Source organism: Manis pentadactyla, chromosome 2 (genome assembly GCF_030020395.1).
Source record: "Manis pentadactyla isolate mManPen7 chromosome 2, mManPen7.hap1, whole genome shotgun sequence".
Lineage (NCBI taxonomy): Eukaryota > Metazoa > Chordata > Mammalia > Pholidota > Manidae > Manis > Manis pentadactyla.
Window position 1 is genome coordinate 229,876,738 of NC_080020.1, and position 16,833 is coordinate 229,893,570.

General features: G+C 36.8%; 1 protein-coding gene across 9 annotated transcripts in view; it reads left to right on the forward strand.

Annotated features, from left to right (window-relative positions):
• Positions 1–16,833, forward strand: part of KIDINS220 (kinase D interacting substrate 220) — a 120,944-nt gene that overhangs the window by 31,231 nt on the left and 72,880 nt on the right. For all 9 annotated transcript variants that reach the window (XM_057497471.1, XM_057497473.1, XM_036881862.2 and 6 more), the window contains exons 7-11: positions 3,232–3,330; positions 4,963–5,160; positions 7,364–7,462; positions 9,441–9,539; positions 10,797–10,895. In XM_057497471.1, coding sequence (XP_057353454.1) covers positions 3,232–3,330; positions 4,963–5,160; positions 7,364–7,462; positions 9,441–9,539; positions 10,797–10,895 — 594 coding nt within the window. The remainder of the gene's footprint in view (positions 1–3,231; positions 3,331–4,962; positions 5,161–7,363; positions 7,463–9,440; positions 9,540–10,796; positions 10,896–16,833) is intronic.

Below are 16,833 nucleotides of genomic sequence, written 5' to 3' on the forward strand. Positions count from 1 at the left end.
AGGGGTACATGTATCTTTTTGAAGTAGTGATTTTGTTTTCTTTCAGTAAATTCCAAGAAGTAGAATTACTAGGTCATATGGTATTTCTATTTTTAATTTTTTGAGGAACCTCCACACTGTCTTCCATAGTGGCTGCACCAATTTACATTCCCACCAGTGTAGTACGAGGGTTCCCTTTTTTCCAAATCCTTGGTTATTCCTTGATTTTTTGATACTAGCCCTTCTGACTGGTACGAGGTGATAACTCACTGTGGTTTTATTTTCATTATTAGTGGTGTTCAACATCTTTTCCCGTGTCAGTTGGTTTTCTGTATGTCTGCTTTGGAAACATATCTATTCAGGTCCTTTGCCCGTTTTTTAATCTGATTATTTGTGTTTTTTTTGGTGTTGAGTTGAATGAATTCTTTGTATGTTTTGGATATTAGCCCCTTACTGGATATATTATTTACAGATATATTCTACCATTCAGTAGGTTGCCTTTTTGTTTTTGTTGATGGTGTTTTTTGTGCAGGAGCTTTTTAGTTTGGTGTAGTCCCACTTGTTCATTTCTGCTTTCGTTTCCCTTGCCTGGTGAGACATATCCAGAAAAAAAAGTAAAACAGGCGTTGAAGAGTTTACTGCCTATGCTTCAGGAGTTTTATGGTTTCAGCTCTTATATTTAGGTCTTTTATCCATTTTGAGTTAATTTTTTTGTATGGTATAAGACAGTGGTCTTTCTTTTGCATGTATCTATTCAGTTTTCCCAGCACCATTTATTGAAGAGACTGTCTTTTCTCCGTTGCATATTCTTGCCTTCTTTGTCATGTGTTAATTGACCATGTAAGTGTGGGTTTATTTCTGGTCTCTTTATTCTGTTCCATTGAGCTATGTGTCTTATTTTTGTGCCAGTACCATACTGTTTTGATTTCTGTAGCTTTGTAGTACAGAGGGAGTATGATACCTCTAGCTTTGTTCTTCTTTCCCAAAATTGCTTTGGCTGTTTGGGGTCTTTTTTAATTCCATACAGATTTTAGGATTATTTGCTCTATCTAGTTCTGTGAAAAATGCCATTGGTATTTTGGTAAGGATTGTGTCGAATCTCTATATTGCTTTGGGTAGTATGTCTGTTTTAGCAATATTCATTCTTCCTGTTCATGAGCCCTTCTAGTATTTTTTATATCACACTGTCATTCTCTGGAAAATAGATAGGGATGATTTCCTGTCTCTGTTATTGGAAGTTTTCTGTTGTAACTCTTCTTCCTACATCAGTCCTGTATCTTTCTGTGTATTGTTGCCTGAATGATCTTCCTAAAAGTCAAGAGTAGTTACCTATTTCTCATGCTTAAAATCCTAAAGGCATCAATCCCTGGTATAACGTATGAAGACAGGCCTTTCCTCCCTTTTTACCTTTTCTCTTGTTATATGTATCCGAAAACTACCTTGCGTGCTAGACTACCAAATGATGGTGATGTAGGTTCCTGAGTTCATCTGCTCTACCCCTTCCATGCCATCACAGTGCTTCTTGCCCGTGTGGCATGCCCTCTCCTTGTCTGCTTTAGCCTCTCGTCATCCTTCACACTCAGCTCATTTGCCTTAGTTCCAGAAAGCTCCTCATTTTGTTCTATTCATTTTTTAAAATCTCTAATATTCACCCTGAACATTTATAAGTATTTAAGAACCTGACATATTGACATATTATTTTGGAACTTGACACATTGTGGGTAATAGTGAAATACAGGAAAACAGTGATTAATTAGAGAGATTTTGATAATTAGAATATATTCTCATAAATTTAAATAAAATAGTATTGCTTAACCTGTTGGGAGTGGTGGAAGTCATCCTTTTTCTGGATGGTGTTTATCAGGTGTGTATATATAGATACGGCTTATATATCTATATCTATACATATATATATATATCTATACACAGAAATCATCAAGTAGTACACTTAAGATTTGTGTACTACACAGATCCTTTTTATAAACATGTTGCATAATATAATAGCTTAATAAGGACTGTAAGGAGACTATTGCAAATACTTGTAATTGGCATTTTAAAATATTGTATTTGGGACAATTCATTAATTCAAATTGCCTTATAATTCAGGTTAGTGAGGTTTTATTGTTTGTGGTTCTTATCTCTTAGTGTTTCAGATTTGACACTTCACAATGATGAAGAAACCTTTAATTTCTCCTTCTGGCTTACTGAAAAATGTTATTATATAACTTGGCATTCAGGGCCCTTCCAGAATCAGGTACTATGCTGCCTAGTCTGTCACTCTTACACTTTGAGGAAATGTCTAGTACCTACTGTGCACAGTGCTCTATATCTGTACTAAACACAGACGCTAGAAAAACAAATCTCCTCAGTCATACTCACCACATTCCAAGTGCTCAGTAGTCATATGGGACTGTGCTGGCTAGTGCAGAATTATAGTGTGTCTCTATCAACACAAAGTTCTGGTGGACAGAGCTGTTAGAGAGAGTAGGCATTCATTAAACGTTCTTTTCAGTCTGCAGTCTCCAATGCAGTTGAGTATCACTGTGGATATTCATGTGTCTCTTGATTGCCAGACTCCCCCAAGATACAGCATTGGTTTTATGTATGATTTATATTCTTTAATGTCTTTTAAATCATGTTACAAGCAGAAGGTGCTTTGGGGTGTAGTTTCTAGATTGTAGTTTGTTTTGTGAAGTATAGAGGCTGATACTGGTATTGGTTAAGAGCACAGACTGAAGCGAGGCTTTTTGGGTTCCTCAGTCTTGCTCCACCTTTGTGACTTTGAGCCTGTAATTAGGTTCTCAAGTCCTCATTAGCTCATTTGTGAAAATGTGTTATTGTGAGTTGTACTTATTCTTGTGGTAAGGATTACATAATAAGTTAACCCACTCAGATATTTAGAACTGTATTTGGTACTTGGTTGTTACTATTTTTGCATGTAGTCAGACTGCTGGACTTTAAACTATTTCACAAGATACAGGAAACAGAGAAAGCCTGTTGAAAGTTAGAGGCTGTGTGATTTTATGATGAAAAAATTCACTGATTATGAAAAGTAAAGTTAGTTAAAAGACATTTCTTTTATGTGGTGGTCAATCATCAAATGGGAAATACATGATTTATTTAGGATTAAAATTTTAATTGTAAATATAATCTAATAATAAAGCGTGATTTTAATAAAAAATTCATGTTCAGACCAGTTGCTTTTAAGTACAGTTCTGATAATAATTTTTAATTTATTATTTGTTTTAATAGTATGGAACCACCCCTCTGGTTTGGGCTGCACGAAAGGGTCATTTGGAATGTGTAAAACATTTATTGGCCATGGGAGCTGATGTTGATCAAGAAGGAGCTGTAAGTAATAAAGATATGTTTTTAGTTTTAAGAGAGAGAATATTTTTTCTTCACAGCCTAGAAAAACATCTCTGTAGTTCTTAAATGATACTTAGACAAATAAGCATTTTCTTTCACTTATCCTGATAAATGTATTATAGGTATTAAATATTATAAACATGTGTTTTTAAGTATCTATTGCACATCAATTTTGGAAGGCTAAAACTATAAAGAATATCTTTCAATAATCAGTATAAATTGAAATACTCTTCAGATCAGTCTGAAATACTGTTGTGGGGAAAAAGCTAGAAAGCTCTCTTAAATTGCCTTTTCTTTAAAAATTTAGTATTTTAATTTTGAGGCTTTTTTAGCTGTGACTTATTTTCCTTCTACAATAGACAGATTTTTAAAATACTAGAAATCAGTGGTAAAACCTAGAAAACTTTAAAAAATTGGTTCAATACATCTTACTGACTAGCAGTTATTAGTTCTTCATTGAACACCTGTTGTGTGTGCAGCCTGGTGCCACGTGTGCTAGTGATACTGGAGAAGCCTAACAAATGACTGTATCATGAAAGCAAATGACATCTATGAATAAGAAACAAGTAATACAGACTACTATTTACATAATTAAATATTATGTAAAATCGATCAAGGATTCTGAGAAGACATACTACCAAATCGCTGGCTCCAGTGTAACAAAAATGAACTCTTAAATCATGCTTGACTTAATATCACCCAGGTCCTCCTGTTTTCCATATTGGCAGGAGCTAACTGCTGACCTTCAAGGAGCATGTAATATTTTAGTGCAGTTGGAGACAGAGCATGATTCTTAGACAGCCACAGAAGTCATACTTTTACTTTCTTCTTTTTGGGACAGTTTATCAAGTGGAAGCGTGGCTTGTCTCTGTGATTACAGACTGCTAAAGAAATGAAAAGGCTATCACTATTTTAATATGTGAGAAAATCATGGCTTAGTTTTGGAGGTTGATCTAATAGAAATATTTTATAAGGGAATTATATGACATCTCAAAATAGATGAAATCTAAAGAAGAATTTTAACAATTCCTTTTGGTAATGAGTCAGATTCTTCTATTAGGTGATGTATTGTTATAAATTAGATGTGCAGTTTTTTACAAAACCACTGAAAATAATACAGATTTTGAAAATATTTCTAGATCACTGTGATAGATGGAAGGATATATTATACTTTTATTGAAATATCCTATAACTGTTATTGTTTCATTGTTTTCTTCAGTTTTTCCTATAGCTTTTGTTGTTAAACAATTCTTCATTTGAAGTCTTATTGACCTTACTTTGGACTATTTAATTTAGAATGCATTTAATTTTGAATCATCCTGTCAGTTACTTTATACTTCATGCATTATTAGTTAAGAGGTCCAATTTCAAATGATCATGTAAACAATTGGATGTCATAACAGACCTATCTCTCAAAAGAATTAATGTATCTTTGAAAAGGAAAATAAGCTCCTGGCCATTTTTGGTGTATGTCTGGTTATTGATATTGGCATTTTATTATCAGAAATAACTATTAGTAATAGGCCACCTTTTGAAAATATTGGTTGTATGACTATCACATTAATCATGTTTTGTAGAATATACTGATTTCTTGGGCTTGTTTTTGTTTTTAAGAATTCAATGACTGCACTTATTGTGGCAGTGAAAGGAGGCTACACACAGTCAGTAAAAGAAATTTTGAAGAGGAATCCAAATGTAAATTTAACAGATAAGGATGGAAATACTGCTTTGATGATCGCATCAAAGGAGGGACATACCGAGATTGTACAGGATCTACTTGATGCTGGAACATATGTGAACATACCTGATAGGGTAGGTTACCTGTTTAAACTTGTCTTCTAGTGGTGATGTTAACTTTTCCCCACCCTTCAGTGTTCTTCATACACTTGTTGTAAGAAAAATTTTATTTCTACTTAGAAGTAACAAGTTAAAAACTACTCAATCTTTGTGAAAGGTTTTCTTTTTAATTTTTTCCATTGCTATTGTTATTGAAAATGTCACATGTGCTATTAGTCAATAACTGTCCTTGATACATATCACTGTACATGTTGTTCATGGCTGGTGGTGTTCATTGTCCTAAGGCTTCAAGTTCCACTTTTACAGTTAGAATTTTCAGAATTGTATCTCGTGCTCTATCATCTTCTCAGAACTCTACACTTGTGTATGCACTCTACTTGAGCTCTGTTTGATTGTCTAACGGGCCTTCTAAGCTTACAGCTAAAGAGAGGTCTTGTTTGTTTCAAGACAACCTGCTTTTCCCTCGGTTTTCTCCATCTCGGTAAGTGGTACCACCATTCACCCTGTTGTTAAAGCCCCAGATCTACACATTAGCCTTGATTTCTCTTCCTCAGCTACCACATCTAATTCTTTAGTACATTTTATTGGTTCTTCCTCCAAAATATAACCTTTGTCCACTTCCTTCATTTCTACTACTACCTGCCTAGTCCAAGCCGCCATCTCCCATTGTTACAGCAATAGCATCTGAACTGAGTTCCCTTGTTGTCTCTAATTCACTCTCCCCACTGTTATCAGAGTGATCTTTAAAGCAGTCAGTCTCATGTCTGAGGCAAAAAGTACTTCTTTGTTTAAAGTCATCCAGGGCTTCCTTTTGCGCATTGGGGTAAGTGTTACTTCTTTACTTCATAGACGCTACATGACACTGTCCTTGCCTAACTCTTCGTCCTTATTTTGTACCATTCTTACTCCTGTTTCAATAGGTAGCAGCCATATTAGCTTTCCCTTTTGCACACTGACCCTGGTGCTCCTTTGGGGCCCCCGCCCCAGTGGGGTTCTGTCTGGAGTGCTGATCTTGATGTTCATGTGGCTGGCTCCTCCTTGTCATTCCAGTCTCACCCCAAATATTACTTCCTCAGGAAGGTCTTCTCCAGCTGTCCAATCCAAAGTAGCTACCCAGTCACTTTCTATCACATCACTGTATTTGAATTTACTTGTGTGGCATTTGTTTGATTTTTTTGTTTGTGTTTATTGTATGTTGTCTGTCTCCTCTAGACTGTTAGTTTTTCAGAGCTGTGACCTTGAATCTCTTGTTTCCTGGTGCCTAGAACAAGGCATGGTGTATAGTAAGCAATGAAATATTTATAACTTTTTATTAATTTACTAGTCTGGACCCATATTAATGCTAACATTCTCAACTAGAATTTGTTTGCCTTGGATTTATTTCTGCTTCCAATGTAGTAGTTAGGATACTGCACAGTGGTGCTAATCCTCAAGGACCTGCATGTTGATTTATAGTCCATGGGGCCCTGTCAGGATAGAGGATAGAGCTACAGCTCATGGACCTGCCCAGCCCAAATCCCTACAACTGATTTGTTATTCAGCCAAAAGGAAAATTATGCCCGTTACCAAAGGTATAATTAATAATTGTTGCTTGGTGAATGTAATTTCAGGGCAAAGAGATGTCCTTATGAAGTAATGAATTTTATCTAGGTCTTGTACTGGGGCATGAGTCAGTCTTATGTACTGTTGGCCTGTAGTTACAAATTAACTAGAATGTGGATGCTGTTCTGGGAATCAATCTTCTACCTTAATTAAATGCAGTTATAGACCCACTCACTGACGGCTCCAGCTTTACAATTCCCTTTTTTAGAATCCATGGCTTTCATCGCATAACATTATTCCAAAGGATTTATATTATGTAATTTCCAAATGTTCATCTGGTTCATTGACAGCCATGTTATTTTATTTAATTTACATTTATAATGGGAGGTTACCTTCAAAGAGAGTGGCTTATTGTTCTAGGTGACTTGTCTTTTTAAGCTTTTGTTGTGGAATTTCAGAGTGTTCATTTTGAGGTATAAAGTCTTTGATCCCTTACGCTGAGTGCTATTAATATCAGGTATTAGTATTAGTTAACTAAAATTTTTCTCTTATTTACAGATCCTTTTTTTTTACAAGAAATATGCAGAAAAAACTATATTAATAAATGATTAACCTTAACTTCAGAGCAGTGTTTATTTGTTCCCATCATTAAATATACTTTGTTTTGTCTTTCAAGAGTGGGGATACTGTGTTGATTGGTGCTGTCAGAGGTGGTCATGTGGAAATTGTTCGAGCACTTCTCCAGAAATATGCTGACATAGACATTAGAGGACAGGTATGTGTGGCTACAGTGCTGTCTTTATCTTTGAGTAACCTTGGTTATACGTGTTGACGGAACACAATGTCATTCTTCCAACTTTTCTATGGAGATAGACTTGTAAACCCTAATCTATTTAATGGATGCCTGTATTACTAAGTTTCACTGACATTATTATGGAATTTCTGTATTAATGTTAAGTTAGATTTAGATGGAAGTAAGCCAAAAAGAAGCTAATTTTTTCAAATACACCTCTCTTACTAGTGTAAAATATAATCAATTCTGAAATGAGTAGTTTATGGTACTGAGACAGTTGGTAGCACTTAGAGTGTATGCAGTTTATTTCCTTTAGTATTTAACCTCTGTTTTGTTTTCTTCATTCATACGTTATTCTTCCATTCTTGTTTTATCTTTCTTTTCCTCTTTCTCCATTCTGCTTGCCTCCGCTAGGACCACTTGGCTGGTAGTGCCTCTGGATTTTGCTTAAGGCAGTCATAACGCATAGAGCTACAAAGGGTATTAATTTTACGTAAAAGCTTCCCTAAAGTTGTTAATTTATCCAGTATTTCAAGAGCCTTAGATTTTAAAAAACCTGTGCATAATAACCTATTCTGTTGCTGGACAGTCTGCATTTCTGCTCAGTTTTTCCTTGTATTTAGCTTGCATCCAAATCCAGTTTTCAATGAAATTAATGAATCCTATGCCAAATGCTGTGAGGAGCTTAACAGGGGACCATTGCCTGTAAGAAACACGTATTTTTGTGAGGAACATTTTACTTCGCTCTCTTTACTTTTACTTTTATGTTTTTACATAAATATAAAAAGAGATGCCACTTTTGGTGTAAGATGGTATCTGATTGATTGCCTAGTGAAAAGTTCAAATATATGAGTCTTGAGGTGAGGAAAGAGGGCATTAAGGAAGGCTTTCGAGAGAAGGTGGAATTTGAGCTAACTTTGAAAGATGGGTTGGATTTAGCTGAGAAAGGAAGACTGGACATTTCAGCAAGGATAGTGGAATAATAGGATGTGAATTCAAGAAAATGAGAAAGTGAAAGACTCACTCCTTAGCTGGTAAGTCAGGCTGGCGGTGGAATGATAGGGGGAGGGATGGTTTGAGTGGCGGCCTAAGGAAGTTGGGAAGCTAGTGTGCATTTTTGAGAAGGGGAACTCCATTGGTGAAATTTTGGTATAGGAAACTTGGTGTGGCAGCAGCAGAAACTAATTCATTGTCTTTTGGGGGTAAAATAATATTTTCACTAAAAGATGGTTACTGGATCACCTATTTGGCTTTTATCTAATGCCTTTTTGTCTGCCAATCCTGTTTTCCTATGCTGTTGTCAGTTTAGTTTCATATCTCTTGCTTTGCTTTCAGAGGCTGTGCGGATCTATTGGTTTTTGAACTAGATAGGATTTTAAAAGATCTGGTCAAGATTGGTGTACAGGTGTGGTATGGGTGTACATTAAGAAAGCTAAAAATGATAAAAAACAATTCATCCTAAGTCTGTGTACTACATTATCATGCAAGATTTTTTTGGAAAGATTGGGCAGGTGAAGAGTGGAAGGGTCAGAATACTTACTTGTCCAGGGATACAGATCTCAGGGACTGACGACCTCCAGCTCCTGAGATCTGATTGCATTAACAAAAGCACAACTGCCCTTTCAACTCTGGGGGGTTTTGCTTTCTAAGTCAAGTAATACTAAGTTTTCCTAGGCTTCTTTCATAAAGAATTTCTCAAAAGTAAATTCAAGATAGAATAAGAATTGATAATATTTTCCACCATGCTGCTTGTTGGTTAAGATCCATTAATTCCAAAATATGTATTTGTAATTTTCCTTTTAACAATTTTCATTGAAAGTTTTATGTAAATGTTATTCTTGCATCTTATCAATTGTTACTTCTTTAGCAATGTTAAGAATGATGTTTTATAGTTGCGAATAGCAGTTCCCAGTATTGTATCTTACATGAAGTGATTGTCGATTTCTTTTTTATTATATAGGACAATAAAACTGCTTTGTACTGGGCTGTCGAGAAAGGAAATGCAACGATGGTGAGAGATATCTTACAGTGCAACCCTGACACAGAAATATGCACAAAGGTATAAAAGATATTTCTGTTCTCCTAGCAATACCTAGTGTTGAATATTAGTGCCTTCTTTTTAGTAATCTTTATTTGATATTAGAATTCAACTGATTTTATAGGTTATATAAAACTGAGGAGTAACTTTGTATCCTTCCAGGAGCTGTGCATTCACAGCAAAATATCGTGTGTAATTTGTTACTTTAATTATTTTCAGAATATACAATATCAGCTGTTGATCAATTGTGGACAGATAATTTATTTCCCCAGAATTCTTTTATGCTCCTGTTGTTTAGAATGCAGAATATGTTTCCTTTTAAAAGACCATTGTGAGTGGTTATTGGTTCCCCAAACCAGCCACTTTAGTCTGTTTTACTGAAGTCATGTGAAAAATATGAAACTATGTAAGACTTCAGTGATTGTATTTTGCTCTTATGGAAATTAGTTTCTCAGGAGGAGATATATTTGGAACTCTGGGTTGAGATGGCAGGAATTCTTAATGAATAAAGTTTTGGAGTCACCCATGGAACAATTCTGTTTCATTTGCTGGCATCTTTCTAAACCAGTGATGGTAACTTTGGGGCCCTAGAGCAGAAAGTTTCCTGGGATACCTTTTGGTTTGCTGGTAGCTCCTTGATAATCTTTTTCGTTTTCTTTTGGACCTGTGCATTAGCCACTGTGACTCTGTAGCTTCTGACCAGGTTTCTCTCTTTCTAATTCAGTGATGAACTGTGGTCTCTTCTTCTTTCCCTTAATTGATTTTGCAAGCAATCATGAACTCAGAAGAGAGGTTTTCCAGAGGCATATTGCTTGTATCAAATTGTTTTCTCTGTTACAGACAGATTGTTAGGTGCACAGAAAACTAAAGCGATGCTGGTATCGATTTCTGAAAAATCTAGATAATGACTGGCTCGTTGGTGGGGAGTTGGTGAGACTGGGAAGTAGTCCCTGGAGGTGCTGCCCCAGGTGTCAGTGGTGGGATCTGGGGAATGGCAGCAGCCTCAAGGGGCAGGGAAAACTGTTGCCAGAAATGGCTGATAAGTGGCTGGGCACGTCCCATACTCAGCTGAGTGATATAAAATTATTTTGATACAAGTGATTGGTTATGAGAGGAAAAGCACTTTCTGTGTTAGTTTTTGCTAACAAAATTCTCATATTTTCAACATAGACTAGTACCAGAGTTAGCTATTTGAATTCTTACGTGTATGTTTTTGTGACTTTAAACACTTAGGAGTAAAGCTGTTAATCTGGCAAACCTTCTTATCTGTGCCCGCAGGATGGTGAAACACCACTGATAAAGGCTACCAAGATGAGAAATATTGAAGTAGTAGAGCTGCTGCTGGATAAAGGAGCTAAAGTGTCTGCTGTAGATAAGGTAAAATGTCTGTGCATAGAGAAACTTTTTGGGAAGCTGTTGGTGGGCCGACCTATGTATGTGGTGGCCTAAGGGGATCTGATTTTATCTCATGGAGGGAGCGGTTACTTGCTGGAGATGCCTGTGTGGGATCTGATGCTATGGTGTCTTCTCAGCTGTTCCAGTAGCAGGTCGAGGAGCAGGCGGGCTCAGTAGGCTTCGTCAAGAGGCTGCCTCAGGCCCTCCTTCTCCTACTTGCCCAGGTATGGGGAGCTGCCATTGATGACCCTATGAGGAGGGTGTGAGCAGGTGTAGAGCAGGTTGCAGGTGGAAGTGTCCAGACGGGCCGGAGCAGATGACTTGGAGCAGGCTGGCACGAACGTCACAACAGGAGAGAGGGTGCTCGGCCATACGTCCTCACCACGGTCCTTTTAGAGACACTGGCGTACTCCCCGTAAAACGATTAACTCTGCAGCGTGTGGTACTTCATACAGAATTGATTCCTGGGTTTAGTTTGTTTTCTTTTTTAAACAGGCTTCTTTATCTACTTCAATTGATTTCCTCCCTGAAAAGAATCTAATTGATTTACATATGAAGTAAGAGATATTAACAACTTTTTTCCTCTCAAAGTATAATATGATTTGGGCTTTACTAATCCATAACAGATTGAAGCTTATCTTTCTGTTGTTTATGAGGCAGTTAAACAAATTACAGAGAATCAATATGTATTTGCTCTTTATTTTATCAGGAAACAACATTATTTAAAAAATGACATCAAACCCTCTCAGCCATCATCACCATATCAATATAGTTTCATGTAAAAGAAAGGAAATTTTAATATTAAAACTCAGGAAAGACAAAGTCAGAGAAGAGATTCTGACATGAATATATTTGGCTTTTAGAAAACTTTCTGTCTTGCCTGTTTTTCTCATTCTGCTGACTACCACCCGACTGAGTGCCCTTTAAGATTCCCTATGGCTTCGTTAATTCTGTAACATGCGTTTATAAGTAATTGTTTCGTTCTCATTAATGTAAGTTTCCTGAAGGAACTGTGTCTCTGTATCCTTTTGTTTGTTGCTTTGCTCTGAGTCAGCACATATCTGCTGACAAGCACATGATCCTTAAGAACAGCTGTTCATCCATTCAGCACATTCTTACTGGGACATGACCAAGTGCCATCCTGCTAGAATAAGGAACAGGAATTGTAAGTCTTGAACGTGATTCTTTGTAGAGGATGTCATAAAAATACATTTAAAATAACGGTTAGTTTATTATTACTTAACCCATCACTGATTTCTGCATTTTCAGAAATTTTGTGTCTGGCAGAAATGCCACTGATGAAACTTTTACCTTCTCACATGTTTGAGATAAGAAATGGGGTTCAGTAGGTATTAAGGTGATGAAATCTGGTGTAGGTATGTTTAGTTTGAGGGCTGATAAGACATTCAGGAAGACAGCAGGCATTGGGAAGTGTGGGACTAGAACTTGGATAAGAAATCAAGGCCTTGGTGGGAATGTGGCAGTTGAGAGATGAGAGTTGCTGGGGAATGACTTCTTAAGATCATCTATGGGAAGAAATACGAAAACTTTACTTCTTATGGCATATGTCACATTCTAGTTGGTTTTATTGAGTCTCTTCCTATTGTAAGCTGTTTAAGGTCAGGGACTGTTTGTCTTCTGTCTTTACATCCTCTAAAGTTCTCAGCCCAGTGCGTTACAAATAGTGAGTCCAATATGTAGTTATTGTGAAGATTTGTGATGTAGGAAAAGAATCTAGGAAAGCAAGAAGTGGGCCTGAGGCAGCAGAAGAAAGTCAAAATCAAGATAAAGTCGTGCCACAGAAGCCATAGGAAGAACATTGCAGGGCATTTTTTTTATAAAAAAATTTTTTTAAGGTATTATTGATATACCTTTTTTTGGCTTTGATGAAATAGGAATGTGGGAATAACAACAATAGTCAACTCTTATGAAGGTTTCACATGAAAAAACAATGTGGTTACTACATTTACCCATATTATCAAGTCCCCCCCCATACCCCAATGCAGTCACTGTCCATCAGTGTAGTAAGACGCCACAGATTCACTGTCTGCCTTCTCTGTGCTACACTGTTTTCCCCATGACCCCTCCACACCAGGTGTACTAAACATAATGCCCCTCAATCTCCATCTCCCTCCCTCCCAACCCACTCTCCCACTCCCCTCCCCTTTGGTAACCACTAGTTCTTTCTTGGAGTCTGTGAGTCTGCTGCTATTTTGTTCCTTCAGTTTTGCTTCATTGTTATACTCCACAAATGAGGGAAATTTGGCACTTGTCTTTCTCTGCCTGGCTTATTTCACTGAGCATAATAGCCTCCAACTCCATCCATGTTGTTGCAAATGGTAGGATTTGTTTGTTTCTTATGGCTGAATAGTATTCCATTGTATATATGTACCACATGTTTATCCATTCATCTACTGATGGACACTTAGATTGCTTCTTGGCTATTATAAATAGTGCTGCCATAAACATAGGGGTGCGTATGTCTTTTTGAGTCTGAGAAGTTGTATTCTTTGGGTAAATTCCAAGGAGTGGGATTCCTGGTCAAATGGTATTTCTTGTTTTTAGTTTTTTGAGGAACCTCCATATTGCTTTCCCCAATGGCTGAACTAGCTTACATTCCCACCAGCAGTGTAGGGGGGTTCCCCTTTCTCCGCATCCTCACCAGCATTTGTTGTTCTTAGTCTTTTCGATGCTGGCCATCCTTACTGGTGTGAGGTGATATCTCATTGTGGTTTGACTTTGCATTTCCCTGATAATTAGCGATGTGGAGCATCTTTTCATGTGTCTGTTGGCCATCTGAATTTCTTCTTTGGAGAATGGTCTCCTCATATCCTCTTCCCATTTTTTTTTTTCTATTTATTGGCAAATAAAATATACATGTTTAATGTGTACAACTTATATAGAGATATACATATGAATTATATATATATATATACTTACACAAAGATTGTGAAATAATGATCACAGATAATTAATACATCCTTTAGCACAGCTGGTGCTATTTTCCTTTAGCTCTATGATTTTTTTTTTTTCCCTTTCTTTTTCCCCACCCTTATCCCTCCCTTCCCACCCATCCTCCCCAGTTCCTTTCCCTTTGGTAACTATTAGTCCATTCTTGGGTTCTGTGATTCTGCAGCTGTTTTGTCCCTTCAGTTTTCCTTTGTTCTTATACTCCACATATGAGTGAGATCATTTGGTACTTGTCTTTCTCTGCCTGGCTTATTTCACTGAGCATAATACCCTCTAGCTCCATCCATGTTGTTGCAAATGGTAGGATCTGTTTTTTTCTTATGGCTGAGTAATATTCCATTGTGTATATGTACCACATCTTCTTTATCCATTCATCTACTGATGGACATTTAGGTTGCTTCCATATCTTGCTATTGTAAATAGTGCAGCGATAAACATAGGGGTGCATCTGTCTTTTTCAAATTGGGCTCCTGCATTCTTAGGGTAAATTCCTAGAAGTGATCAAATGGAATTTCTATTTTGAGCATTTTGAGGAACCTCCATACTGCTTTCCACAATGGTTGAACTAATTTACATTCCCACCAGCAGTGTAGGACGGTTCCCCTTTCTCCACAACCTCGCCAACATTTGTTATTGATTGTCTTTTTGATGATGGTGATCCTTACTGGTGTGAGGTGATATCTCATTGTGGTTTTAATTTGCGTTTCTCTGATGACAAGCGATGTGGAGCATCTTTTCATGTGTCTGTTGCTCTGCCCATTTTTTAATCAGGTTATTTGCTTTTTGGGTGTTGAGGCATGTGAGTTTTTTACATATTTTGGATGTTAACCTCTTGTCGGATATGTCATTTACAAATATATTGTCCCATACTGTAGGATGCCTTTTGGTTCTGTTAATGGTGTCCTTTGCCGTACAGAAATTTTTTAGTTTGATGTAGTCCCGTGTGTTCATTTTTACTTTTGTTTCCCTTGCTTGAGGAGATGTGTTCAGTAAGAAGTTGCTCATGCTTATAATGAGGTGATTTTTGCCTATGTTGTCTTCTAAGAGTTTTATGGTTTCATGACTTACATTCAGGTCTTTGATCCATTTTGAGTTTACTTTTGTGTATGGGGTTAAACAATAATCCAGTTTCATTCTTTTGCATGTAGCTGTCCAGTTTTGCCAGCACCAGTTGTTGAAGAGGCTGTCATTTCCCCATTGTATGTCCATGGCTCCTTTATCATATATTAATTGATCATATATAGTTGGGTTTATATCAGGGCTCTCTAATCTGTTCTGTTGATCTATGGGTCTGTTCTTGTGCCAGTACCAAATTGTCTTGATTACTGTGGCTTTGTAGCAGAGCTTGAATTTGGGGAGCATAATCCCCCCAGTTTTATTCTTCCTGCTCAGGATTGCTTTGGCTATTTGGGGTCTTTTGTGGTTCCATATGAATTTTAAGATGATTTGCTCTAGTTCATTGAAGAATGCTGTTGGTATTTTGATAGGAATTGCATTGAACCTGTAGATTGCTTTAGGCAGGATTGCCATTTTTACAATATTCATTCTTCCTATCCATGAGCACAGGATGTGTTTCCATTTATTGGTATCTTCTTTAATTTCTGTCATGAGTGTCTTGTCGTTTTCAGAGTATAGATCTTTCACTTCCTTGGTTAAGTTTATTCCTAGGTATTTTCTTCTTTTTGATACAATTGTGAATGGAATTGTTTTCCTGATTTCTCTTTCTGCTAGTTCATCATTAGTGTATAGGAATGCAACAGATTTCTGTGTATTAATTTTGTATCCTGCAACTTTGCTGAAGTCAGATATTAGATCTAGTTGTTTTGGAGTGGGTTCTTTAGGGTTTTTTATGTACAATATCATGTCATCTGCAAACAGGGACAGTTTAACTTCCACAAAGTCTTTTATTTCTTTGTGTTGTCTGATTGCCGTGGCTGGGACCTCCAGTACTATGTTGAAGAGAAGTGGGGAGTGTGGGCATCCTTGTCTTGTTCCCGATCTTAAAGGAAAAGCTTTCAGCTTCTCGCTGTTAAGTATAATGTTGGCTATGGGTTTGTCATATATGGCCTTTATTATGTTGAGGTACTTGCCGTCTATACCCATTTTGTTGAGAGTTTTTATCATGAATGGATGTTAAATTTTGTCAATGCTTTTTCAGCATCTATGGAGATGATCATGTGGTTTTTGTCCTTTTGGTTGATGTGGTGGATGATGTTGATTGATTTTTGAATGTTGCATCATCCTTGCATCCCTGGAAGAAATCCTACTTGATCATGATGGATGCTCTTTTTGATGTATTTTTTAATTCGATTTGCTAGTATTTTGTTAAGTATTTTTGCATCTATGTTCATCAGGGATATTGGTCTGTAATTTTCTTTTTTGGTGGGGTCTTTGCATGGTTTTGGTATTAGGGTGACGCTGGCCTCATAGAATGAGTTTGGGAGTATTCCCTCTTCTTCTACTCTTTGGAAAACTTTAAGGAGGATGGGTATTATGTCTTCACTAAATGTTTGATAAAATTCAGTGGTGAAGCCATCTGGTCCAGGAGTTTTGTTCTTAGGTCATTTTTTGATTACCAATTCAATTTCATTGCTGGTAATTGGTTGGTTCAGATTTTCTGTTTCTTTCGGGTTAGCCTTGGAAGGTTGAATTTTTTAGGAAGTTGTCCATTTCTTCTATGTTATCCAGTTTGTTGGCATATAATATTTCATAGTATCGTCTAATAATTCTTCATATTTCTGTGGTTTCTGTAGTGAGTTTTCCTTTCTTGTTTCTGATTCTGTTTATATGTGTAGAGTCTCCTTTTTTCTTCATAAGTCTGGCTGGGGGTTTATCTATTTTGTTTATTTTCTCAAAGAACCAGCTCTTGCCTTCATTGATTCTTTCTATTGTTTTATTCTTCTCAGTTTTATTTATTTCATTGCAGGGCATTTGCATTTATGTTGTAGAG